The 27,994-nt window shown below is 43.2% G+C and overlaps 1 protein-coding gene across 1 annotated transcript; it reads right to left on the reverse strand.

Annotated features, from left to right (window-relative positions):
- Positions 1 to 1,757: 1,757 nt before the first annotated feature.
- On the reverse strand, positions 1,758 to 27,994 carry SOX10 (SRY-box transcription factor 10). Its single transcript, XM_063133517.1, has 4 exons — positions 27,847 to 27,994; positions 26,372 to 26,823; positions 4,159 to 4,424; positions 1,758 to 3,452 (listed from the first exon to the last, which is right to left on the reverse strand). The coding sequence occupies exons 2-4, from the start codon at positions 26,779 to 26,781 to the stop codon at positions 2,743 to 2,745; spliced, it is 1,386 nt and encodes a 461-aa protein (XP_062989587.1). The 5' UTR covers positions 26,782 to 26,823; positions 27,847 to 27,994; the 3' UTR covers positions 1,758 to 2,742.

The following is a 27,994-nucleotide window of genomic DNA, read 5'->3' on the forward strand; positions in this document are numbered from 1 at the left end:
TAGCATGTTTGCCCTTACAAAAGGATTAGACATAGACTTGGGGAATAGACCTATCATTTTCTGTAATTCCTCCAAAAGCTCAAAAATGGTACCTCCACACTCAGAGGCAGTTATCATTAGATTCCCAGATGAACTAGAGGAGACGCTTGGCATTACCATTCTTCCCAGCAGCAGCATCTAACTGGCCTTGGCTGGAGATGGAAAGTACAATCCAGTCTATGATGGTGCACAGAGAGTTTATGAAAGTGGATCTTTGGTCTTACCCAGCATGGCAATTCTTATGTTCCATTCATGTTCTTTCATCGTGTGGGGCAGAAATATGTGAGCAAGATTATATATGTAGTATTGAAATAGTTCTTTGCACTTCTCAGTCCCATTTTGGGGGTGGCTGGCTTTGAAAACAAGAGCAACAAGAGGAAAGAGAAATTGACACGCATAGCTGAAACCTTTTAAGTTTATTATTCCATACATTTGATGCAAAGTTAATGGTGCTAGGACAACACAGGGTTGTAGCTCTGGGAAGGACAGGGAAAGATGTGCTACTCGCATAAATAAGGGTTCAGAGCAGTTAATAGATTACATGCATACGAGGGGTACAGGCATACTACATCTCCTTTTTAAACCCCAGGGAGAAGAGATAATCATGAAAATGGAGGCAAGCATAATATAAAGTTCATAACTTTGGGCAGGTTAACTTCAGCCATCTCAGTCGAAAGGAGTTGGGAAGAGCAGGACGTTCTGCAGTGTATTCTGTGGCCAGCAGCAGGCCCACCCTCGTGAACTTGCATGGCATCTCTATGGTGCATTCACACCATCATGCCCTAACTCATGGTCAGGGCCAGCCCAAGACATTTGGCTGCCTGAGGCAAAGAGAAGGTGATTCCCTCCCTGCTATTCCATGTACAAAAATCCACTGGACCGGCAGCTGAATTTTTCTTCAACACCGGCAATGGGACAGTATCCTCCGCCACACCTGAAGTCAGCAGGCTAGCTTTAGGAAGTACAAAGCAGGTTATGTGGCACACTCTCTCCTCCAACACCTCCCTGCCACCTCCCAGCATCTGCTGCCGGAGGCAACCGCCTCACTCTGCCCAATGGTAGGGCCAGCCCTGGTCATGGGAGCCTTCATGCTTAATGGCACTGGGGGCATTAGCTGTTTGGCAGCTGTGGGGTGAGCAAGCAAAACTTCACGCAAGGCCATAGAAAAGAAGACGGCAGACTTCAGCTTAGCTGAACTGATCACCTCTATTTGAAAACTCAAAAGTGCCTGTGGGTTTACCTGAATTTTGCATAGCTCAGCTCTTCATTTAAAATGCCCGTTCAACATCAGCTGCACCAGCAATGTCCTCTTTGTTGTAGTGTAGGTAAAATTTAGTTCAATAATTACAAGCATGAGTGACTCTACCATTAGGCAGAGCAAGACAGTCTCTCTCACATGGCAGATTTTAGTGAAAGATTATAGGGCAGCAAATGATCAGCTATTTAGTTTAATATATATATATATATATATATATATATATATATATATATATATATATATATATATTCCATCATTGGAAGTACCATTTGAATTTTCTGCCTCCATCACCAAAATGTATTGGGCTGCATGAGAGTGAGGATACATCAGCTAAGGTTGTGGTCCGATGTCTTGCCACTTTTTGGTGTGTATTTAAGCCAGCAGGAGACCACACTGATGGTTCAGGTTGCTAAACTCTTTCTGCCTTCCCTCCTCCCCACCCTGCACATATGTGCACACACACACTCACATACACAAACACACTCATAAGCAAGCCAGAAGGCTTTGGCAGGGTATCTTCTGGAGTATTAGAAAGGTAACTGGGAGTTAAGAAGGGGACCGCAAAACGTTGGAAACAAACTAGGAATACAAAATGTTCATAACAAATTCGGGTTCAGTCCCCTTTGCCTTTTATGGTCCAAGAGACCAACGTGTACACACAAGCTTACATGCTGGGATGCAAAGGCGGCCAGAGCATATAATGCAGTTCCTGAGTCCAATGTACTGTGTAGTTAAGTCTTAAGAGAGCCAGGCAGCAGAGAGGCGATGGGATGGGCAAGGGAATGTGGGACGCAGATGCCAGATATCAACAGGAAAAGCAAGCACAGGTTGGTCTTCCAGTGGGGAATACAATTTCATGCATGTGCAATTCTGAAGCAGGAATGTCCTGGAGTACTGTCCGCATCAGCTGCACCACACTACTTCTGCTCCTGTAACATATTCACAGGGGTGTGCCCAACTGGCCATGCTTCACCCACAGTGAGTGGCAAAGTTATGGCCATTGATTTCTTTCTAAACCATCACACTGATGGTCAGGACAGCTCGAGGGTGGGGAATAGAAGGGAGGGGATTATCTCTCAATTTTACTGTTATTAATATTATTATTCTCATTATTATTATTATTATTTTTATTACTCTTTTAAACCCTCGATCTGCCCGACAAAACCCCGCCACGACTAAGTTGCTCCATGCCTAGAATCGCCCTCATCTAGAAGGCCTATGGGATCTTGGAAGCCAATCAAGGACTGGGAGTATGAGGGGTGGGTGGGAACCTTCCTCCAGCCAGGTGAGCCATCGATAACTGTGGTCATGATAGACACGCTCGGATATTCTGTGGGTTCTGGCGTCTGGATTACACCGAATGACCTCGGAACTCGGGGGCTCGTCTTCTGGGGCTGATTCTTCGGAGCCTTTCCGCTGCTGCTTTGGTCACTGCTCCCCATTCCCTAGGGTCTTGAAAGGGTCGTATACACAGGCTGCTCCCAGTGTGTGGGACTATGAGACTGTGGCACTGAGGGTGCTGGGTCAGAGATGGCAGTGTATAAGGGACGTTGGGAGGGCCCCATATAGGAGAAGGCTGAGTAGAGGCCGGAAGCCTGACTGGAGTGGCTGTAGTAGGGTCCTGAGGGCTGGTGGTCAGGGTAGTCAAACTGAGGCCTGGATATAGAGGGAAAAGCTGAGCCATAATGAGGCAGGCTGAGGGAGGTGTATGCTATCTGGGAAGTAGAGGGTTGGTCAGTGTAATGGCCCCCAGGAGCAGAGCCCTCCGTTTTCACTTGCGCCTTGGAGTCTACCACCGATGACGTGGCAGCAGACAAGGAGACGCCATGCTGTTTGGAGATCCAGGCGGAGTGTCCACTGGCTGCAGCCAGGGCACTCCCGAGGCCATAACCAGCAGCTGTGGCATAACCTCCAACATGGCCTGGGTGAGCAGCATGTCCATTTGGCGGCAGGTACTGATCAAACTCGTTGACGTCGAAGGGCTCCATGTTGGACATCACTTCATGGCTGATCTCCCCGATATCCACGTTGCCAAAGTCGATGTGAGGCTTTCCTCCTTCCCCGAGGGAACGCCCCTCTCGCTTGGAATCAGCCTTACCCGACTGAAGTTCTGTCTTCGGAGTGGTCGGTGGTGTGGGGGGTCCGTGGCTTTGGCCTGTGAGACAAAAAACACATGGAGGGAACAGAGAGAACATTGGAATTACCTTTCTCAGGTTACATCTTTCAGGGCTTCATAGCAACAGAATATCTTGGCTGGATCATGTCCACAGTATTACACACAGGTGACCTCCTAGTGCAGCTTTCCCCAACCTGGAGTCCTGCAGGTGTGCTGGACTGCAACTCCCATAATTATGGGAGTTGCAGTCCATGGTATCTGGAAGGCTGTCCTAGAGGATGAAGCATACACAGACCAGTATCTTGGTTAACTTTTCTACCCTTACTGCACAGATACAATCATTCCTTCATAGAGCCTCTAGTGAAGAGGCAAAAAGAAAGCTGGTGGCCAATCAAAACAGAAAACACCAAGATGGCAGCTAAGTGTAAATAAGTTGGTATCCAGTAAAAAAAAATGACAACAAAAAGCAAGATGGCAGCTGGGTGTAAAGTGAACACAGATGCCGGATATCAAAGAGAAAAAGCAAGCATAGGTGACTCTGAAACAGGAATGGGCTTTGGCAATGATGGCCTATGAGTTTGTTATGTTGTCAAGCTCATGCTGGGTCAATTTTTCTTTAAAACGGTGGCGTATATGATGCTGCCCCACCATGTTTAGACAGCAGTTGCTTCCCCAGGTAGCTTGGGTGAATAATCTGAAGAGCTGGGGAACTCGCTATTGGCTTTGCTGTGTTTATAGGACTAACCTGAGGAGTGTTCAGGGTGCCCATCAGACAGGGGGGATCCTTCCCCAGGGTGCCTGTGGTCCAAGTGGGCATTCTTATAGTGGGCCTGGATAGCAGCAGCTCCACCAGCTTCCCCATCAGCTTGGCCATCATTTTCACCCTGGGCAGCCTTGCCATTTTTCCGCCGACGTGGCTGGTACTTGTAATCAGGGTGGTCCTTCTTGTGTTGCATCCGGAGCCGTTCTGCTTCTTCGATGAAGGGCCGCTTGTCACTTTCATTCAACAATCTTAAGAAGACCAGAAAGAGTGGGGAGCAGGGGGAGGAAATGGGAGACAGGTTTCTTAAAAGCGGAGCCACAAAACTTCAAGCACACATCGATAACACAAGCCCGTCAGAGACCATTTCACATCACCGCAGCTTCGGCGAGAAGACAGGCAACGATGAAGTTCTGAAAGTTGATTGGTCCATCATGCTCCTGGCCAACCCTTTCCCAAACATTTTGCAGTGGCACTTTGAGGTTGCTCTGGACACTTCATAAGACTGTGGATGCTTCCAGGCAAGGCCATTCTCACGCCATCGCCCTGCCTTATTCAAAGAATTCTATGTGGGGAGAGTTCCAGATGATGACATATTTTGCTCAAAGCCCTCCCATGTTTTTCCACTGTTTTCCTCATCTTTTTTCTTACAGTGGAAAATGTGTTAAGTAAGAAGAGATGGAATAGTTTACACAATGCCTTGTGATTGTTAGCGTGAGGACCACTCCGTCTGAAAACACCCTACCACAGCCTTCCCCATCTTGATGCCTTCAAGATGTGTTGGACTACAACTTCCATCATCCCCACATAGGAAGCTGCCGTATACTGAGTCAGACCATGGGTCCATCTAGCCCAGTATTGTCGACACTGACTGGCAGCAGTGGCTCTCCAGGGTTTCAGGCAGGGCGTTTTCCAGCCCTACCTGGACATGCCAGGGATTGAACCCGGGACTTCCTGCATGTGCTCTACCATTGAGCTATGCCCCTCATGCTCATTGACTGGGGATGATGGGGGTTGTAGTCCAACATCCGAAGGGCACCATGTTGGGCAAAGCTGAACGGTCAGGTATTTGAGGCTCAGGCACCTCTTTATGAGCCCACAGAGAGTTCTACCCTCAGTCAATCAGCCATCCTATCTATCCATCACGAGCAGAGCACAGTTCAGCACACCAGCAAAATTGTTTGCGCCTTGAGAGCCTTTTTGGCTGAAGGGAGGGATAAAAATGCTTAAATTAATTAAATAATTAAATAAATAAATAAATAAATAAATAAGCACAGTTTTATCTAAAATTCACAGTATAGACAAACTGATTGTGTGAACAGGCCCTTCATGGATGCATCTTTCCCCATGGAGTTCTATGAATTCTCTACACGTGTTCTTCCACTGAAGTTCCACTGATTTGTAATGTTCAAGTAATAGGACATATTCCATGTTTTGTGTGGTTTTGGAAGCCGTGCAATTTGGAATTTGGGGTGGGGTGAGATGTTTCCATGTCCTGTACTCAATTTCACTCTGTTTAACAGGCGCTGCTTTAGAAGACGCTGTTTCGGAGAAGTAATTTTTTTTTAAGGAAGTAAAACATAGCACAGCCTTGTAGGACTCTGAATGAAAGGCACTATAGAAATGTAAAGTCAGTCCTGTAACCTTCTGAATTTTCTCCAGCTAGGATAGGATCTTACAGCTCATCCCATTAGGCGTGGGTGGGACATAATCTCATACCTTCTTGCTTTTGCCCTGCCATATAAAGGGTCATCTTTTTTTCACCCTACACCAGTGAAATTACTTTTATCTGGATGCTGGCGACTCTACCTGAATGTGTGGTTATAATACTTACTACCAGTTTCATTGATAAGGAACAGAAAATAGTTTTCAAAGGTTATAAGAGAGAGAAACCATCTATTATTACACTTCTTAAAACCCCACCCTTTCCCCAAGTGGTTCAGGGTTAGCATACCTGGTTCCCCTTTCTCATGTCATCCTCCCAACAACCCTGTGAGTTATATATTAGGCCAAGATATTGGCTGGCCCATGGTCCCCCAGTAAGCTTTCTGTCTGAGTGGGAACTTTAGGGGGGCCACGTGTCCTCTTTTACAGACTTCAATTTGAAAGGCTGTCAGAGGGCTCTACTCTAGTTTGAAGACGTCCTCCGTTTGAAGTGTCGTCCTGTCCAAATCCAGTTTAAAGACTAAAAAAAAAACCACCCAAAAACCCATGGAAGAGCATCAGGGGCCTTGAAGTTGCCCATCCACAATTAGTCGCTGAACAGAACACTAAGCAAGGCACAAAAGTCACCTGGTCAGTCTTCCACACTGTGGTGAGATGTACTGTATTGAAATTGAAATTAACGTAATTTCTAAATATGCATCTATGTATCTAAATTAACATATGCAAATTTTATGCAAGTGACTCTTTTTTTTTTTGTCCTCCTTTTTGGTGATTCACAAGTGGCCACACTAGTGGAGATTTGACTCTGGAACACCCACATTTATGTCCAAAACTAACCACAATGTGATGCTGGTTCTCATTTCATTATATCACTCTTAAGGGATTCTCCCTGTCCTTAGAGGAATGCCTGGCCAGCTCTGAATATATTCATGCTACATCTTGAGAAGCCCTCACTGCTAGGTGTTGCTTACAGCCTGACCACTCATGAAGAGGAAGGTTGTACAGCAAGACTATTTTTTATTTTATTTATTTATTACATTTTTATACCGCCCAATAGCCGAAGCTTTCTAGGCACTCCATTCAATGCCTGGAGAACATATTATTTCATTCAAATTCTAATAAAATCATAGCCATATCAGTGAAAAGTAATTCTCGCCTCACTTTACCTGCTCTGCCCAATGAGGGAAAACCTCTGGTCTGATAGACAAAATACAGTTTTGGACACTGTCTCCATGCTAAAGCAACCTGCAGGGGGGAAAGACAGGTTGTTTTGGCATGGTGAAAATTTCCCCCAAACTGTAGGGAACCCCAAAATGGCTCATTACATGGAAGACGCCTCTGCATATTTACATTTCAAGAAGACTCAGACTGCCCACACATGTGGTAATCCGGTTTTAGGCTTGCTTCCACTTCCTATCTTCCTATCTATTGGAGTAGTAAGACGCATAATACACTAGGAACAATAGGATTGTGAGGATGACGCCTATAAATGAAGCCGCAAAGATGGGACTTCATCGAAGCTAGAGGCTTTAGCCCTAGTATCTGTTCTGAATAGCAAGGGCCACCTTTGGAACGTGTGAAGCAGCAATTTAGGGGTGCAAGTTTTAATTGGTTTAGCTGATAGATGAATTAATTGGTAGATGAATCAACGAAAGCTGTAGTCCACCAACTAGCGGGAGCTAATTTTAATCTGTGTGGGGATGTTAGTTAATGTGTTGGCTCTGGAGTGTTACACAAATGGAGAATGAAACAAGAAAAGATTAGTGATGACCATCCATTCTAACTGCTTATGTTTATTACACTGTAAGTGATATTACACGTCCTTCAGTATCTGTCTTTATTTATATGGCTACCCAAGTAGCTTATATTTAAAATGCACAGTACAATATGCTAGGGATAGATGAAGGTGTTTATGCCATTTTCTACTGGTCCTTGGCAGTATCTACTTCTAAATATCTCAAAAGGACATCACTGTTGAGGTTTTGGTAACATGCCCAATTTATTTACTTTTGATTGATTCATTGACAAATAATTTAAAACAGAGATGATCAACTAAATGTACTTTAATCAACTGACAACTATAAAAACAATTAGAGTGTCTCTAAGTATGTACTGAGTGCCCTGTCATCTGTACTTCCTTTGCGGGAAAAGTGTGGTTACTGAGGGTGGTGTCCAATGGGACCACTGCACTCCTGCTGATTCTGTTGTGCAAGCAGGACCCACCGCTTGCACAATGGGGATTTGGCACCCCATAAAGCAAGCCCCCAAACAAACGGAAATGCTCGTTCCTTGATTAGGATGGGTTGGGGGAGCACTGCTATTGAGCTCCACTGACCTGACCCCTTCCAGAAACGAGTGTTTCTGGTTCCTATCTGAAGTGCTAAATCTGGCGGTGGGTCCCACTGGCACTTGGACAGTGTTGAATACTGCCATTTGCAACCAGAGCCTTCCCCTCAAACAAATGAGAGTTGGGACAAGGTTTCTGGAACTGCTCTACCTTTGCACTAAAACCAAATAGAGGGAAGTTGACCACAGATTCAATCTTGTGCACCATCCTCTTATCACATACTTCAATTGCTGGCTGAGGAACCTATCATATAAACCCTCTAAATTATAGAGTTAAGGTTCTGTAGGATAAAACATAACTTCAGGTGCATGCAGACATACTAAAGACATGTCCAAGAGCTACCATTTTTTTCTTGGATAGCGCATGCCCAGCTTCTTCCTGCCTTTCTCTGTGATCTACAGCTGTACTTGCCTCCATTTTGAATGCTGAGATAGTTATTGATTTTGCCCCTCTACCTGTACTTCAGGATGGCAATCCACCTTTTTTGTTGTTGCTGTTGTTGTAATTTCAGCACTGTCTGTACATTTAGATGATTAACATAACATAACACAACGTTAAATTGTTTGTGTTAAGTTGCAAAGCTACTCTGAGAAGGGTAGGCGGGCATGACATCATAGCCACCAGCAAATCATGCTTCCAGCCTGCAGTACCGGTTTTGCTTGAGCTGGGCCTGAAAATGAATGGGCACATCTGACAACAATGTGGTGAGTATGTTTCCAGAGTGCAGCAATCCTTATTCTGAGGTTTGTTGTTTATTCGTTCAGTCGCTTCCGACTCTTTGTGACTTCATGGACCAGCCCACACCAGAGATTTCTGTCGGCTGTCGCCACCCCTAGCTCCCCCAAGGTCAAGTCTGTCACCTCCAGAATATCATCCATCCATCTTGCCCTTGGTCGGCCCCTCTTCCTTTTGCCTTCCACTTTCCCTAGCATCAGCCTCTTCTCCAGGGTATCCTGTCTTCTCATTATGTGGCCAAAGTACTTCAGTTTTGCCTTTAATACCATTCCCTCAAGTGAGCAGTCTGGCTTTATTTCCTGGAGTATGGACCGGTTTGATCTTCTTGCAGTCCAAGGCACTCTCAGAATTTTCCTCCAACACCACAGTTCAAAAGCATCTATCTTCCTTCGCTCAGCTTTCCTTATGGTCCAGCTCTCGCAGCCATAGGTTACTATATGTACAAACCCCTAAAATATGCTAATTTAGCACATCCAATTTTCAAATTCACAATTTGCATAACTTTTAGTTATTATTACATTTACATTCTACCTTTCTTCCACCATGGAACTCAAGGTGGCTACCTGTGGTTTCTAGGGGGTCTCCCCTCCGAGTACCGATCTGGCGCAGTCCTGCTTAGCTTCAGCAAGGTGGCTGCCACATGTGCCTTCAGTCCAAGCCCTGGGCTTCTAGATCTCCACTTTTGATATTGTCTTTTATTCGGAATATCATTCCATCGTTTGACTTTAGGGAGGAGCCATAGCTTAGTGGCAGGGCACATGCTCTGTATGCAGAAGGTCCCAGATTCAATCCCCGGCATTGAAAATCCTTGCCTGAAATACTAGAGAACTGCTGCGTCACTGTTTATAATACTAGGCTAGATGAACCGAGGGTCTGACATAATCTATGGCAGCCTCTTATGTTCTTACAATTCCTCCCCGCATCCCACACAGATTCAATTAAAAACAGGGGGAAAAACACCCAAGATATATTTCTTCTGGTGTGATTCACAAGCAAAATCATCATTCTCTATAAGATCTCTAGTTGAGAATTTGAGCTAAATGCTGGGATACTAAACTGAAGGAGCTTCTCTGCATCTATGCAAGTGCAGGAGGTTCTTGTGTTACTGAAATTAACCTTTTTCACAGGGTCATGGGGTACTTCCACAGGGTCACGGTGCCATTTCCCTGCCTCATTCATGTACTTTTAGAGACGGGTGGTATGCCATATTCCATTTGTAGCTCTCCTATTTTCTGCCACAAATTCTTCCATCTTTTTCCTTATGATGAAATACTCATTAAAGTAGAAAATGCCAAATTGATGCAGGATGCCTTTGGACTGGTAGCAATAATAGGAGCCCTCTGTGTGTAAATGCCCTACTTTTTCTGCCTTTTTTCTTTTCTTACCATGGAAAATCCATTAAGGAAGAAAAGAAGGAATAGCTGGACAACGCCTTCTAATTAGTAGCACTGGCAGCCTCCGTCTGGAAGATGCCCTGAGGCTAGAAAGTAAGATAGTTCAGGATGAAGAGAGAATAGGGGCTAATGGAGGAATAATGAATCATACGCAGCCCTTAGCAAAGGTAATGGCAAACGTAAGACACAGCTTCTTTTTCTCTCTCAGGCAGTAATTATATAGGATGACCTGCACTGGAAGCTCTTACGGTGCTGACCTAACTTCACACCAGGCAGTGCTGAGTGGGTCACCGCCACATAACTGCATTCCACCACTGCCTTAATCCAGGAGATTAAAGCCATTGAGCCACCATGAGTTCAACACCAGCTTTCCTGTCTCTCTGCCTGTCCCCAAAGATCACCCACAAATGTCCCCAACAACTGTCCCCCCCCATCCTTCCAAACACAATTTTTCAAGGGGTCTAAGCAGGCTGTATATATTTCCACCCTGACTATGCCTAACTCCCAACTGTTTCCAAGAAATGGGAAACCTGGACAGGGAATCAAACAGTTCTGAAAGCTCCTGGGTGTTTTGATGAAATGGGAAGAAAACAAAAACTCACTGGGAATGGATCCAGATTTTGTTTTTAACCAAGTACTAGTCGGTAGGGAAGTGGATCCCTGCAAGCTATCCAGGGCTTCCAGTCTTCCAGTGTACAAAGAGCAGAAAGAATGGATTATTCTATGACTGCGCCCATGTACTATTTTCTTCTGATTCCAGGACACGGCAGGATGCAGTTGGCCTTTATTGAGGCAAAGTATCTTATCTGGAGTGATATGGAAACAGCCAACAGTAGGAAACATGCTACAAAAATAGCCTCAGGATCCCACCCCATCCCTGCTTCTCTGGATGCTTGATCTAAGAATGTAAGAAGAGCCTTGCTAGATCAGACCAAAGGCCTGTCTACTCCAACTTTCTGCTTGCACAGTGGCCAACCAGATTCCCCAATGGGAAGCCCAACAACTGGTATTCAGAGGCATACTGCCTCTGACACTGGAGGTAATCAAGATTAGGAAATCTTGATAGCCATCACGACTGCAAGCCACTGATAACCTCCATGAATTTGTCTAATATCCTTTTCAAGCCATCCAGGTTGGGGGACACCAGATCATGTGGTAGCAAATTCCACAGTTTAACTATAGCCTGTGTGAAGAAGTACTTCCTTTTTATCTGTCCTGAATCTCCCACCGTTCAACTTCAGGGGATGACCCCAGGTTCTAGTATTATGGGAGAGAGAGAAAGACGTCTCCCTCTTCCCTTTCTCCACGCCGCGCATCATTTTATGCACCTCTATCTTGTCAGTCTCTCAGTCTTCTCTACAAATTCTATGAATTTATTGCAGCCAGGTGCATGCCACCCACCCAAGCCTATCTTTCTCTTCTCCTTCCATGTCTCCTGGCTTCCTTTTGTTCTTCCCGGGGATCAGAACTTCAAATCAGCTTTAGCAAAGTGAAACCAGTATAAGCAGGCAGAGGCTGGGAGATTTGGGGGATTTGGATTTCACTTGCTTCCTGCCTGGGCATCCCCCCTACTTCATGACCTTTCATACGAAGGAATTTTCATAGGGGAGGGGGAGGAGAACACATTGGCATGTAAAGCCATTGGTCTTAAGGCAGCTTTAACTGAACCTTCTCTCTGCCCTCCCACCCCTGCCAATCCATCGATGCAGAATGTTTGATGCCGTCAGCGTGGCATCTGCACTCCAGTTTTATGATCAGAGACAACCTAGGTCTCCATGTTTTATTCTTTTGGAGCTGCAGCATATCAAGAGTAGCAGATATGCCAGTGGTTGATGGGAAATGGTGCAGTTAAGTTGTGACGCACAGCCAACCCTCTTTACTCCCTGGTATCAGCTGCAGCTGAGTCAGTGCGGGAAGGAGGGCTTAGTCATTGATCCCGCAGAGAGCAATGAGAATAAGGGGGGGCGGGAGAGGCAGACAATAGAAGATCACATGCATCTATGTAAGTACGTGCACTCATGCACACACACAAACACACACACACACACACAAATAGAGGGGTATTCATGACCTAATTACACAATTTTAAAACCCTATGCGAATCAAAATTCGATTATCTTTCAAAATTCGCACATCTTTGAATTTTGCAGTGAAGTTCTCCAATCAAAATAGGCATAGAGAAATCCATATATTAGGAAGAATAATGTTAAAATGCACTCTATTAGCTTAGTTTAGGCCCCCCCAAAAAATATGTACAAAAATGCTTATGGAACTTCCTGCATTTTTTTTTCTTTTTAAGAAGTTCAGGACTGGAGAAATTCTCAACATCTGAGTGGATCAAAATTAAGATTAGGAAAATAAGAAGCTGAGAGAAATGGAAATTGACAGCACAGTTCCAACAGAAAGTTGCCCAAGGTTGTTTATGTTGAGAAAGATTCTGCTGTCATCCGCATGCAGTTTTTGACAGCCCTCCTTCACTAATGTCCCAGCTGGATAATTTATTTCCCCTTTGCACACCAAGAGAGCATCTTCCATCCTTTCTTGTACCAGACAAAAAAGACAGAATCGTGGCACAATATCTTTTAATTAGTAATGCTAGAACCCTTGCACTGGAAGCCAATACTTTTTTGGCTGTGTACATTATTTATTGTTTTATTTACTGTTTGAATTGGTGTTGGCCCCGTTCAGAAGACACCTTAAACCACGGCTTTAACCACAGTGGTTAAGCCAGAAAGCCAGGCCGGGTTCAGAAGACACCTTAAACCACGGCTTTAACCACAGTATGAATAAAACTTTTTGCCTTTTTCACCATAGTTAAAGCTGTGGTTTAAGGTAACTTCTGAACGGGGCCATTATCTGTATGCCTCCCCGAGATCCCAATGATATAGGGCGGGAATGCTTTAATAAATAAATAAATACACACCCACACACCTGTCTGGAAGCCCCCCAAAGGAACTTTAAAAGAAAGCTCTAGTAAGTATGAAACTTGAGTTAGGACTTATGAAGGAGTTCAGTGCAATCCATTTGGTTTGGAACAGAGACAGTGGTTTTCCTGCCCCGTTATAGGTGTTAATTTAACTTAGCAAAGCTAGGATGATTTTTATTATTAACAGTTACTGCTGTTGTGAATGGCTGCTGCCCCCCCCAATTTTGGGGGTGCATGCATTTAAGGTTTATTTGAATTGTCACTTACTGTACTTTTTGCATTTCATTGCCATCTGGGCACATTTCCCCCTCTTTACCCATTTATGTTCATTCATCTGACAAAGGGGCTTTACTCCACAAAAGCTTATGCCATAATTTGTTAGCTTTTAAGATACCATGAGAATCTTTGTTGGTTTTGGCAATGGGGAGGTATTCTGCTCCTTATTTCACCTGTTCACGGTCTCTGGTCTTACACTGAAATCAGATTCTCCAACTGTGGTCGGAGGAACTTGAATTCATATTAAACCCTGAGACACAACTAGGGTGACCCGAGGCACAAAAGGGACAGGATTCCCGCACCTCTAATAGAGCATGATGAGCAACATGAGTTCAAATGTCCTCTTCTACACATCAGGAGCCATGTACTATTTTTTTCTTCTGGCCACGCTAGGCTTGTATGATGTGCTCCTCTTCTCTTTTTACTAAAATCCTGAGGTTCACCAATCAAATTCAGATTCAAAATCATTTGGAGCACACATAGAATTAAGGACTAGGACTTTTCTGAATAAATGCTCAGCCCAGGAATTCCCCCCCCCCCCGAGCACACAATCCTTTCACACAAACATCCACTCCTGATTTCACCCCAAACTTTCTTCATTTCAGCAATCTAATTTATTTGCAGGGAGTCTTTTCATTGTTGCTAATGGGAGTCAGAAATGCTTGCCAATTCATGGGGAATCGTCTGGAAATCTGTTCTAGGATGGCCAGATGCAAAAGTGGACAGAGCTCCTGCACCATTAATAGTTTGTAGAAGAGGGAATTTCAGCAGGTGGATCGTGCATGACAATCTACACCTGCTGAAATCCCCTGTTCATCATAACTATTAAAGGCACAGGGGGATCCCTGTCCTCTTTTGCAGCTGGTCATCTTATCTACTAGTAGATCCTGATCTCCCTTCTGCCCACCCCTCTGTTACAGGGTATATTTTCAATTCACATGGGGCAACAACGAGGCCCAACCGGATTGCTCACTATCTTTTGTGAAATGAATGTGTCTGCTCATGAATCCTCTGCTACATGCTGAAATAGCTCGGCAGAAATTAAGTGGAAAGTTTTTCTTAAAGGCAAAAAGTATTGCCTTAGACTGCAGGGGTGAGCAACCTGTAGTCCTTGAGATATTCCTGGAGTACAACTCCCATCATCCCTGATCATTGGCCATGCTGGCTGGGTCTGATGGGAGTTGAAGTCCAATAACATCTGGACAGCCAAAGGTTCCCCACCCCTGTGAATGTATAAAATCCATTTGTTCTGAAGCTGTATCAGGCACCCAAGTGTCTTTCTATTCAATTCCACCACCACCACCCCTTAAAAATATACATACAGTTATCTCTCATTTGTGGAGCGTAGTCTGTGTGCATTGCACTAAGGCCGTGTTTTAGTTCTTGGGATATCACAAACGTCTGATCAATCCAAGCACAACACTAGGTACTATTGATAATCCTTGTAAACGGAGCACAGCTTGTTCTCTCATGAGCATCACTGGCGCCTCTTGAGCCCAACTTGTGATGTCACTTCTGGTCGAGAAAGCGACTCTTTCCCTCCCTTTCACACGCCATGGGTTGCCAGAACTTTTGTTTAAAAATATGGTTTGTTTTAGGGCACAGGTGTGCAACCTCTGACTCTCCATTTGTTGTGGAACTCCAACTCCCAACAACCTCAGCCAGCTTGGCCAATGTTCAGAAATGATGGGAGTTGTAGTTCAGCAATTCTGAAGGACCATAGGTTGCCCAAGCCTCTGTTATGGTTTCTTTTTCAGCTGTTTGGAGTCTGTGTGCTCTCCCTACCTCATGGACAGAAGCACATAAGGCATGAAATTTTAAAGGGAGAGAGAGAGAGAGAGGAATGAACAGCAACAACATTATACCTCCACAACACACCTGCTGTGTTTTCATCTATTATGGAATACTGAGCTATTATTGCTGATGCATCCACTGGTACAGTTAGGACCTTGGCGTCCAGGTCAAGGGGTGGAGAATGAACATCCTGAGGGCAGCATGGGTTGAAGGCAGCAGATAAAATGGAGTACCCATTTTATTCTTGTAGTCATGGTGGTGCTATGATTTAAGTGAGTTTAAAATGCAAAACTGCATGTGCACAGTTTTTTCTTTAAAATCAGGTTTGACAAGTATCATTGTTATTCTAACATATCAGGAACGTAGTAGCAGTTGTAAAACATGGAATGGTGCTTGGCAGTTGGAGAAATGTTAGTTGTGTGCTTCATAAGCAGAGTAATCCATATGGCCACGGAGAGAGGGCCCCCATAAGATTACAAGTGGAGGCTGGTGGCTCTAATGTCAGTGGAGTAGTGAATCTGCTATGGGTTTCAGTCAGAACCAGTCAGAACTCTAAAGGAGCTGTCCAAAGTGCTTCCCGCCCCACTGACATTGGAACCACTGCTGCTAGCTACACTACTGGACACATCTCCTGTGCAAATATTGCAGAATGGTTAAAATGTGGCTGAGGCACATTTGGAAAGCCTCTGAGGACATATTGACAGGTTTAAAATGGCGCTTTCCTGCGAACCATCGTCTTGTGAGGGCGCTCGCAATCTCTGATGGAAAATTCTCAGCTCCCTCACTAAACTACCATTCCCAGGGAGTCTTTGGGGGAAGCCTTAAATTGGTATTACTGTTTGGTATTAAACGGATATACATATTTCTGCAAATTTTTGTGAACCCTCCAGAGAACCTTGGCTATTGGGTGGTATAGAAATGTAATAAAGAAATAAATTCCTAGACATACATAGCTGGAACTAAGCACCTTAGTTCATCTTCTTACATTCCTCAGTTCCTATAGCAACAAATTAATTAATGTTAAATATGCCTGAGCAATGTCCTTTTTTGTCTTTTTTTTGCCTTCTGTATTGCAACAAACCTACTTCCCTCAGGGATTCATTCCTGTGTCCAATATTTATTCTGGCTGTAATTTATTATTTAATCTTTTGTCCAGGAGAGGGTGCTCTGGACACCAATATCTTGGCCTCTGTTTTTCAAGCAGCGGAACGAGTTTGGTTTCTTATTACATTATACCAGATTCTGATAATCTTTTTTTGTCTTGTTTCCAAATGGGTGAGGCTCCTGTTAACAGGCATTTCACAGAATGCATGTATACCATCTCTTTGTGTGTATATAAATGAGTGGAAGCCCACCACCCTTTAAAGAGAACTTTTCTTCCCACAGCACTGTCTGAAACCATTGGGGACTGCCATCTTGCATGCTCCATGATACCTTTCACATCTCTCCTTCTGTCTCTTTCTGCCTCTTAAGGGCAGATATCCCCCAAGGATTTCACATCCCAAGCAACTTACTAGGTTAGAAAAATCTAATGGCACTATACACAGGGGTATGCCAACATTTTGGGCTGTGGGCACATTAAGCAATTTGAGAAACGGCTGCCATGGGAGGCATGGTAAAGGACAAGTAACCTGCCCAAAAGACTGAGTACAAGGCAGAGAGCCTTCTCAGTGGTGGCCCTGTACTTCTGGAATCAACTTCCATCGAGAGTTCATCAGGGCCCTTCTTTATAGATCTTTAGGAAAGCTCAGAAGACCCATCTGTTTTCTCTGGTCTTCCTGCATTGGTAACCTTCGCGTTTATTGATTTTAATTGGCAATCTCTGTTTTTATGGATTTTATTGACTATGTTTTTATGGGGTTTTATTGTATCACTTTGTGTGATGTTTATCTTGTGTGCTGCCTTAAAGAGAATAGCGCCCTTAAAGAGGATACCACGCCCAAAATAATTTGGGATGGATAGGTGGGGTCTGAGAACCAGCACACTAAACAACTCCTTGAACCCACAGTTTTTAACACCAACAGAAACCTATTTTACAGCAACCCCAGCTGATGGTAAGGAAATTTAACTTTTTTTAAAAAAAGTGGGTGGATAGGGCACCTTGGTGGGCACCAGGAAAGGCAGCTGAAGGTACACTAATGCTCACAGGCTCCACGCAGCTACCCCTGAACTACAGCATCCCAAGTGAATTTGGCAGCTATCCTAGGTCCAGCAAATTCCCTTACTTGAATGTTTGCATCCACCAGCACAGCTTCATTTCCACAGCCAGAACACTCACATTGCCTGATCATGACAACAATTAAATCAATACCATGTAATGCAGACTGTCGACATATTCAACCCAGATCTATACCTTGGTCAAATCATTATGATCCCATCATGGTAACACTGTATCTCTCTTGTGCATTTATACTTCATAGGACACACAATGACATTTGTTGCCGTATTTTGGATAACTTGGAATAAAAAGCAGGAAATAACACTATGAAAGAGGTATATGGAATGTGTAATATGCCCCAATAGTTATCAGTGCACTTCAATACTGCTATAAAGCAGTTGTGTAGATCTAATCCAGGAGTCACTGACAGGTTATTAAATGACGAGACATCAAGTGGAAGGAAAATGTATGTGTAGGTCACTCACACACACCAACGAACGTTAGAAAAATATAAAATAAATAAATAAATAATTTAAATTATTTAAAGTGGCTTAAATGAGAGAGTGAAAAGTCACAACAACAATAATGACATGAATATAAAATAAATCAAGAGGTACCCAATAATAATTCTACATATTCCAGAATTGATCCATAGAACTAAAAATTAGTAGCAGGGATAAGCCATAGTGAGCTCAGACTTAAAGCCTGGCTGCAGCCTATGAAAAGTGCTCTGATGATCCAAGAGTAATACAGGGCACCAAATGAAGGGAAATGTTTAAGGTATTTGTCTACTGATTTTCATAACACTTTTATCCCAGTTACAATGCAGATACTTCTAACCTCTGGCAACTCATAGACATCCTTGATCAAGAACAGCCCAGAGCATGGTCTGAAGGAGCATGATGCTGAAACTAGACAGGTCTGGGGCTGATCAGTTACTGCCTGGAGGTCTACGAATACCATCTATGCCACTTTGAGTTCTATCATGGAAGAAAGGCAGGATATAAAGGCAATTAATAATAATTTCCTCGGCAGTTCCATACTTTCTATGGGATAACTAGACCCAGCATGATGCACAGGAAGAGAGCAGCTTAAATAAAGGGAAAGTAATTGGAACAGTTAATTACAGCATAAAAACAGAAGCAGTTACCATCACAGATGTTACCACACACAGAGGCTGAAACACTTCTAGCTGTCCCCTATTATCACTAATCATTTTTTTAAAAAAAACCACACCAAAAAACTGAATCACACTGTAAGGCAAAAGCACATGATAACCTAATGGGAGACTCACCACAAAATCACATTTACATTTTCCCAAAGGTGTGGTTTCGTAGCAAATTGCCCTTGGAACGGATAGAAGTTGAGTGTACTTCACTCACATTTGTTTTCCCACATGAATAAATCTGTCGATGCCAATGCAATTATGGATGCTACCAATACTCCAAACCTATTGCTTGTCTTACGCTGCCTGAAAACAACATTACTAAAGATAAACAGTTCTGTGCAAAATGAGGAGCAAAGATAAAAAGGCACATGAAAAGGCAAGGATTCCGAACATGCGGACATGTAGTCAAAAACACACACACAAGCATTGTTCATTTATGATGCTCTCCATGGGTGTACACTTCCCCCCCATAGTAAATTATATGTACCCCACATCTCTTAGCAATCACATATCATGAATGGATGCACTACATGCACATACAACAAAATAGACATGTGTCTTCTTCTCATATGAAAATGTACGCATGAGGTATGCACATGTGATTTCCTAAATAAAATATGTAGGATATCCATCATGTGTGAAGTCACTGGCCTTCACAGTTTAGAACTAGTTTGGTCCAGTAGCTGAGAGTCCATATTCAAAGTTCAGCTCAACTGCAGAACTTGTGTGTGTGTGTGTGTGTGTGCGCGTGTGCATGTGTGTGTGGTGGGAGAGGGAATCTTGGACAAGCTTCTCATCTGTTAAATGTGAATATTAAAAACATAACTTGTAGGCTTATAGGGAGAAAGATGAGCTAAAGCACATTGCATATTAAAAGTAGTTACAAGCGCTACAATTGGATTATCACAGGCGTTCTCTCTCCATAGGAACTCCCATGTTCCACTGACCTGCAGATATTACCACATGAAAATGCAATGCCACTCGATGTCTGCAACTACAGACATTTATAACAGGGGCTCCCAAAATGCACTGATTGAATTCAGGGGGACGGGAGTCTGGGTGCATTTGAAGAAAACTGAAGTTGCCTGACTCTCCCACAAGATCACAAACCATGGTGAAAATTCCTGGCTATGGCAGGCAGCTATAGCAGCACCAAAAGAGTTAGAAAAAGCAAACCCTGCTCCTAACGTTCGGAGTCTAACATTCAATAGAGAAATCAATGTCATTATAACTAATATGATCCTGGCCATTTGTGGGGTGTGCAAGATAGACCAAGTGTTGCCATATCAACACTTCAGGAATAAGGGATGTTTTGGAACCATGGAGTGTCAAATGATGGGCGTCCATTATGTTTTACGCTAAGTACAAAGAGAAACAACCCTGCAATTAACAGTATTTGCTATGTTCTATCGGACTGTGAAGGACATACTGGAATGTCTCTTAAACTACGCAAGATCTGGAAATACTGTTGGTGGATTTCCATCCCCCCAAAAGAGAGGGAAGATTACAGTGGAGTCTTAATCTTTAAAATAAATGAACGGAAAGAAACAGTTTAGAACTCCTAATTGTTGTAAGAATGTGGAATCACAGAAAGAAGGAGAAAGACGTGAAGAATGTTAACAGAGGAAGGGCAGCAGCAGGCTTTCTGCAGGTCAGGACAAGAGAAGCGAGAGATGGTTAGACTTTGCCAAAGCGATATAGACTTTAATGGCACCAATACTAGTCACATTGATTCTGATCCCTGAAGCTGTTGCTCTCTCGATACATGCAGCGTTGTCATGCATGCGTCTTACAGAGCCTTGAAGCTCTGCTGTATTTTGATATCTGTTAGTTGTTAATGTGGAAGATAACGTAAAGGAGTTGCATTTGTAATGCAAATTATCATTCTGGCCAAATGCAGTTTTTGAATTCGCAGTTTAAGCCTCATGTGTGAAAGCCTTAAACAACGACTTTAGATTCGAAGAACTGAACATTCCAGACCAAGAACCAAAACGTAACAAAACTTGCATAATATGAGAATTAGTTTTAACCTTATATGTAATTTTGCTATTAGTCTGTCTGTCTGTCTCTCCTGACCTTCCTATAAAATATCTGCAGCACCGCTGGCCTAGACTACCATAGGGAAAGCCATGATCCACCAGTTGAAGACTCATGAACTCTTCAATACAGTAACACAGAGGTAGTCAATCTGGTGCCCGCCAAGTGTTTTGGATTACAACTCCCATCAGACCCAGCCAGTATGACAAATGATAAAGGATTATGGTTACTGTCATCCCAAACATTTGTGTGTGGGCGGGGGGGAGGCACTGAGTTGTCTAGCCCTGCAGTAATATCTATAATTAGGCTTCTTATACTTAGGTTTCCAACTCAAGTGGAACCAATAAAAGTTGTCATGGGAGAGTGATCCTGTCCCTGTTCATTGTGATGGGGTTCACACATGCCTTGGTGAAAGGAGTGAGAGCTACAGAGCCATAATACTTAGTGGGCAGCATGGCCTTTTTGATTGGTTGTCCCTAGCGCCAGAATAGAAAATAACCTTGATTCCAAAGTAGTTTTTAAAGGCTTAAACACTGCCACGTCAGCACTTCACACGAAAACAACAAAGTAAAATTGTATTTCAGAAGAAGAAGAAGAAGAAGAAGAAGAAGAAGAAGAAGTTGTTATTTTTAAATATTTCTGCTGATTCTTAAGTGTTGGCAGCTGGGGAGTTTAAAAAATGAGGAAAGCGTGTAGAGCCATGTTAGTGGGGAGAAACAAGGAAGTCTCTGTTAGCAAAAGCAAACAAGGTAAAGCAAGTAAAGGTATAAATCAGGGGTTTTCGAAAGGCACTCATGTTGATTTGGCCCATGAGTTGTCCTCATGTGAGCCACTAGGACACGTTGTAAATACTCTTCTAATGTCAGTGGGGCCAGGCCCACTGGGGAGAAAATCAGCTTCAGCCAGTAATGAATCCTAAGGACCCATTTATGGGCCTCAATAGAAATTTGCCCTGTCTCTAAACGGACAATTACATTTGGAACACAACTTGGGACTCCCAAAACTGAACGCAAAAATTTAGTCTGAGTGACTTCAAAGGGGGCAAAAATTTTGTATGCGCACAACTGTGATCCATATAACATCTGGGAGATGGCCTTCGCCTTGAAAACTTGAATGGCTGAGGGAATATATTGGCCTCCTTTCGTATAGAAAAATGCCATATCACAGCTGGCCCTATCATTAGGTAGAGTGAGGTGGCCGCCTCAGGTGGCAGATGCCTGGGCTGAGGTGGGGAGCAGCAGCGACATGTTGGAGCGAGGACAGAGTTCCACATGGCCTGCCCTATGACCTCTAAAGGAGCCTACTGCCCTCTGGTGCAGTGGAGGACACTGCCCCATTGCCAGTGTTGAAGTAAAAATCAACTGCACGTCCAGTCAGTTTCTATACATGGAATAGATTCGACAAAAGCCTGCTTCTACAAACCTACAACTTGTAGTTAGGGAAGTGGCTGCTGATCTCTTTTCTTTCTTTCTTTTTAAAGTAATTGTTAGTTTTGCCTCCCTCCACACCAAAGGAACAGTTTTATTTCAGATATTTATTTACTTCCTTGTTGGATTTCTTCTTACATAAGTTATAAGATTTCACTTTGCTGTATCCTTACATCTTTGTAATGGTTAAATATGTATTATGCTGAAAAATCATATTAAAAAAATGAGTTGAAAGGCTCTTTAATGTTTCTGACTGGGACTGCATAACAAAGTACATGAAGTGAAGGCATTTAAAGTTGACCTTTATTGACACTCAGTCTACTGCACACAGCCTACAACCCAGCCTACAACACACACACCCTACAACACACATGCACCTCGTACTGATAGCAATACAACTAAGGCACTGATTGCCTTATTGGTTTATATCTCAACGGATTCTATATTTATTTATCTGTAAGTAATCTATATTTATACCAAACAGCAGTACTGATTTCTTGAATCTGTAGCTGGTCAAAGAATATAATGTGACAGGCATCAATAACATTAATATAGGTTGGCATTTCCCACAAATAAATAATGACTTCAGCCTCAGAGATAAGGAACATTTAACTTTGATTCCTGTAAATGGAACATTTAAAATTGTTCCCTACCTAAGAGTAAACGAAAGTAACAGTGTGTATCAGTTTGCAGCGTGGATGCCAAAACAATACCTGGTCAGTTACAAACCAGAATTGTTGTTGTTGTTGGTAGATGTGCCGATAGGTACAGAGTGCAAATGTCTCCAAAACATTATGGAGTTCTGGCAAAACATTTCAGCTTATGTACCATTACACAAAATATTTCACGGGGTAGATTTAGGTTCAGGAAGATATAGGCAGGAAGAATTCATCATCACCAAGCCTTAGGAATCTTATTTGTGGCCTACCACATTTTTCCATTTTAATTCTTTGAGGAAGCCATTTTGTTTGAACTGTACCGCAGGCAGAACAATTAAGAAAAGATATTTGGTTTGTTAAACAGTGAAAAGAAACAAAAACAGAATCCCGTAGATGCTGTTCTCCTTCACCAACTAATATCTTTAATACCTTTGCTTCAGACCCATTAAAACCAGAAAGAAGATTGTCTATTAGACATAAGATGTCTGAAACCAGAGAAGGGAAAAGAATGGAGCTCCAAATGCTTTATATGAAGCTCAGTCTTAATTTGCATGTGTGGGCATAGTGAAGAAAAACCAAGTATCAAACTGGAATGTGCCTCCGACAATTTTAGGGCACAATCCTATGCATGTTTAGACAGAAAAAGGTCCGACAACTCCCAGCATTCCCCAGTCTGGCTGGGGAATGCTGGGAGTTATCACACCTTTTTCTGTCTAAACATGATAGGATGGTACTTTTAAGTAGATAAACAAAAGAGCATTTCTACATAGGAAGCTGTGTTATACAGTGTTGGATCGTTGGTTTATCTAGCTCAGTATTCTCTACACTGAATGATAGCGGCTCCCTGGAAATCTTTTCCAGCTCTTTCTGGAGATGCTGGGGATTGAACCTGGGGCCTTCCTCATGCAAAGCATGGACATTGCTTCCTCTTCCAGTTCCTGACTGAAGTTATTCGTAAACAAGGAGCCAGAAAAGAAATAGAACTCTTGGCCTTGCATCACGTGTGCTCCTTTGCTCTCCATAGACAAATCACTCTGCAAAGCTAATCACATGAACTAGACCTAACTGCTTATTTAGATCCCTTGAAGGAATGATGGTTTGGGTGTGGATGGGAGGACTTGAAAATAACAATCTTGGGATTTTGGCCTACATCTTGTTTATATTTCATCGGTCCATCTAAAACCAAAATTCACGTGGTACTATGAAAATGGCATCTTCCCTTTTAGTTTTAAAGATCATTTCTAGGTTTTCAGATACAAGCTGAAATCCTAACTAAGACCCTGAGGATTCAGCTCAAATAAATAAGTAAAATTAAGACTTTTTGAGTTCTGTGCCACATTGAAGCTGAACTCAAAGGAATCTCCTGGACTGGCAGAATCCAGCTTTAAGCTATACTTGGATGATCAGTTCAAAGCATGCCCAATCGCAATTTAGTCTTTTGCGGGATAGTCTTGCATATCCCAGCTCCCAGGCAATAATTCAATATCTATCCCCACAAAATGCATGGGGGGTTGGCATTCCTTCCCAGAGGGATGCCACACTGCTTTCCCACCTATCTCATTTTTTAAAAAATAAAAAACCCGATAGATATGTGTGCTACAAAAGTATGAGAGAGAGAACAGACTTTTCCTGCAAAGCCAGGATGCAGGTGGAAAGTGAAACCAGCTAGTCTCAAGCATGGAGAAGCCCCATGCCACATTTACCAGAGCAGTGAGTCCAATAAAGGCTCAAAGCAAGGCATAGAGGCTGGCTGCTGGAGCATAAAACTAACTGGGAAATTTTCTATGCTTTGCCTCAAGACTGGTTAGTTTCAGCTCCCTCTGGAATTCTATAGAGCATGGATTTAGGAGAGAAAGAGCTGTGAGTGTCATAAAGAAAGATGTCATGGGCATTCTCCATTAGGTACCTCTGACATCTTCATAACTGCACTCTAGACAGCACTCCAAATTGTAACAGACCTAGCTGGAGTAAACAATCCCATCACCCCTAGAAGCAATATAGGGTGGTTTGAATGTTTGGGAAATGGATGTTATCTCTCTGAAACAGAAGTGGTTCCTTAAAGGAAGATGCCTGGATCCCATGTCGCAGGAACAGCACAACCTATCCACAATAAACTGATAATCCAGAAAGTCCTTAACAGTGCAATCTTGTTTACTCAGAAGTATATCCCACAGTGTTCAATGGGGCTTACTCCCAGGTGAGTGCGCAAAGGAATGCAATCTTAGGGAATTTGCTAAATGAATGTACATATGCGCATGAGTAAGGAATGTCATGTGCCTGCTCACTGTATGAGTGATACTGGCTTTGTTTCTACTACATATGGAATTATATTGCTCTGTAAAGAGGAATGATCCCAAGTTCTCACAGACTGATCAGCCCAAAGTACCACATTTAAAAAGAAAAGGCTCATTGGCAATATAAGGGACCTTATCTCATTTTAGTTCCTTATCTTTCCATTAGCCTATTTTCACAGCTCTTCAATTGTCCCTACTTTTATCTGCTGCCAAATTCGAAATCCACAGTCACCAGTTATTGACACCTGTGGCTAAAGAACAATAGAACGGTCTCTAATAGAAAGACAGAACAGCTTCTTTGCCGTACCTGTTTCACCAGCAGCAGCAGCCCACTGTGGTCCAAATGTATTTAAGAAAGTAAAAAACTGGATAATGGGCCAAAAGCAATGACAAACTCCAAAAACTCCAAAGTAAATTTTCACAGATCATAAGATTTACATGGGCCACAGCTAGACCTAAGGTTTATCCTGGGATCATCCAGGGTTCTCCCCTGCCTGAGCACTGGATCCCCTGTGTGTCACCAAGATGAACAGGTTTGACCCCTGGACGATCCGGGGATAAACCTTAGGTCTAGCTATGGCCTTAAAATCATGAATTGAAAAGAAGATATATATATATGTATGTGTGTGTGTGTGTGTGTGTGTGTGTGTATGCGCGTGTACATGCATCCATGAATGCATGTAATTTTGTCATTTTGTTTCTCAGCCTTTAGTCCACAAAAGTAATGTTTTCCCTCGGTGAAGAAAGATATCAAGTTTACGAATTGGAATTTGCCTTTATTTTTCCACCACAACAATGCTCATTTTGGACTTCAAAACTGTGAGATTCACGAGTGTCATCAAACCAATGCTAAACTCTCCCCAGCACAAGGAAGCAGCATGGTTTGACTAGGGGACAAAGTTCTAGAAGAAGACCAAGAGCGAAGATGGAAGAAATACAACAGGTGATGAGCAGGAGGCGAATTATGTAAAGTCTAAAAAACTGACTCATGCATCTGCAAGTTTAGTGGCCAGATGAACTAGGCCTTGGGACAGAATAGGAGATAATGCAAAATCAAAATACAGACTGAGTTTTATACTGGCAACGCATAGTCAAGAGAGGAAGCTCCTTCTATGCTTCGTTCTATCATCCATTGACCTGTCCCTTATTACCTTTCATCACACCTGCTCTCCCCTTAGCACCGTGAAGCATAAAGGGAAACTCAATAAACCAAGGCTTCCTGAGCTTCTGTCATTCTCCAGAGTGCCCCAGTTTGCCTCCAACTTATGTGGTTTCCCCCCCACACCCCACACCCTACCCGCCCCCCAGCCATTCTTACCTCCAGAGCTTCCCAAGCGTCTTACTAAGCTCTGCATTGTGGAGGTGAGGATACTGGTCTGCCAGCTTCCTCCGGGCAGCTTGCGCCCACACCATGAAGGCATTCATAGGCCGCTTGACATGGGGCTTGCTCTTGCTGCTTCCATTGACCCGCACAGGCATGGGCACCAGGGTCCAGTCGTAGCCACTCAGTACCTGGCTCACTGCTTCCCGGATGCAGACTGGGAACTTATCGTCATCCGCCTCGGAGTCCTGCTGTTCCTTCTTCACCTTCCCCATCTCACCACTGCTGGGATTGCTAAGGTGAGAGCTGGCATCCGATGCCATGGAAGGTCCTGGCGAGAGGCAATGCGGGTCTTCAGAACCCACAGGACTCATCTCCACCTCAGAAAGGTCTTGGTCATCCGTCATGGTTTCCTCTTGGTTTTACTCCTCAGAAATCACGACTTCACACTGGAAGCATAAAAAAACAAAAAGCAAATGTGAACACTAAAGCTTCGAAATGCTCTAAATCTCCCAATAATAATCTGGCAAAGATCCAGTACAGACTTTATAAAAACCCAGGAAGCACCCTGCCTTACACTTCGTTTTATAGGACCTGCGATCGAAGGTGGGTGAAGATTCAAATTAACTGGAGACGTCCAATATGTGATATAAAATTTTCTAATGTAAGAGCCCACTTTAGGGTGAGCCCCTTGGCCCCAAACAAAGTTCAGGAAGGTCTTGGAGGCAGAGAAGAAGACCAGAAAGGAAAACCCACTTTCTAATTTGTGAACCACCCAGAGAGCTCTGGCTATTGGGCAGTATAGAAATGTAATAAATAAATAAATAAATAAATAAATAAATAAATAATTTCTCCTTCTTAATTCTAAATGGGTCTGGGGTTTCTAATCTAAACTCACTTTGGGATTGGAGTCAAGAATATCGGTAGGGGAGTATAAATAGGTGATTTTAGTATTAAAGGATAAAAAAAGCCTTATGATTGTGTAAGAAGTATATTCGGAGCGCGTCTCGAGCACACTATCCCCTTTGAAGCAGACCAGGTAAAAGGCGCCATAGAGTTGGATGGAAATATTTTGGCTTCGTGTCCTCTTCCTGTTCAACTTACGTTCTGATTTTTCTTTTTTAAATATGTAACTTCTAGAAAATTTGAAAATTTGGGTCACTATTACTGCTCCCCTCTCTCCCCTCTTAATATTTCTGCTGATATTACTCAACCTCTGGAACGAAAAGCTTAAAAATAAAGTTCACACCATCATCACCACCAGATGCCTATGAAAATAGCCAAACAAAAAGTTGACTGCCTTTTAAATGTGCAATTATTCATTCCAAGCTCATAGGAACAAAAGCAATCTTTTATCTGATGAAGAAAAACTGAAGGACAAAGTTGACAGTTATTTAAAAAAAGAAGAGCGAGAGAGAGAGAGAGAGAGAGAGAGAGGAAGCGAGTTACCAAACTCAGGTAGGAAAACTTACGTCGGCGGGTCTGTCGGGCAAATCCTGAGAGAGCAGTAATTTGTATCCCAATAGCCTCTCTGTTCTCCTTTCACAAGCCTGGTGGCTTTCAGGAGCTGTGTGCTGAGGGAACTCTCAGACAAGTGCCATTCCTAGGGGGCGGCTGGGT

Source organism: Elgaria multicarinata, chromosome 9, assembly GCF_023053635.1.
Source record: "Elgaria multicarinata webbii isolate HBS135686 ecotype San Diego chromosome 9, rElgMul1.1.pri, whole genome shotgun sequence".
NCBI classification, from domain to species: Eukaryota; Metazoa; Chordata; class Lepidosauria; order Squamata; family Anguidae; genus Elgaria; species Elgaria multicarinata.

What these genes read in the sequence shown, in the direction of transcription:
- SOX10 (XM_063133517.1), bottom strand. Translation starts at nt 26,781, where the DNA reads ATGACGGATGACCAAGACCTTTCTGAGGTGGAGATGAGTCCTGTGGGT. An exon ending in ACGCTTGGGAAGCTCTGGAG is followed by an intron (nt 4,425 to 26,371) that starts GTAAGAATGGCT and finishes GGTCTTCTTAAG; the next exon opens with ATTGTTGAATGAAAGTGACA. An exon ending in GCACCCTGAACACTCCTCAG is followed by an intron (nt 3,453 to 4,158) that starts GTTAGTCCTATA and finishes TTTGTCTCACAG; the next exon opens with GCCAAAGCCACGGACCCCCC.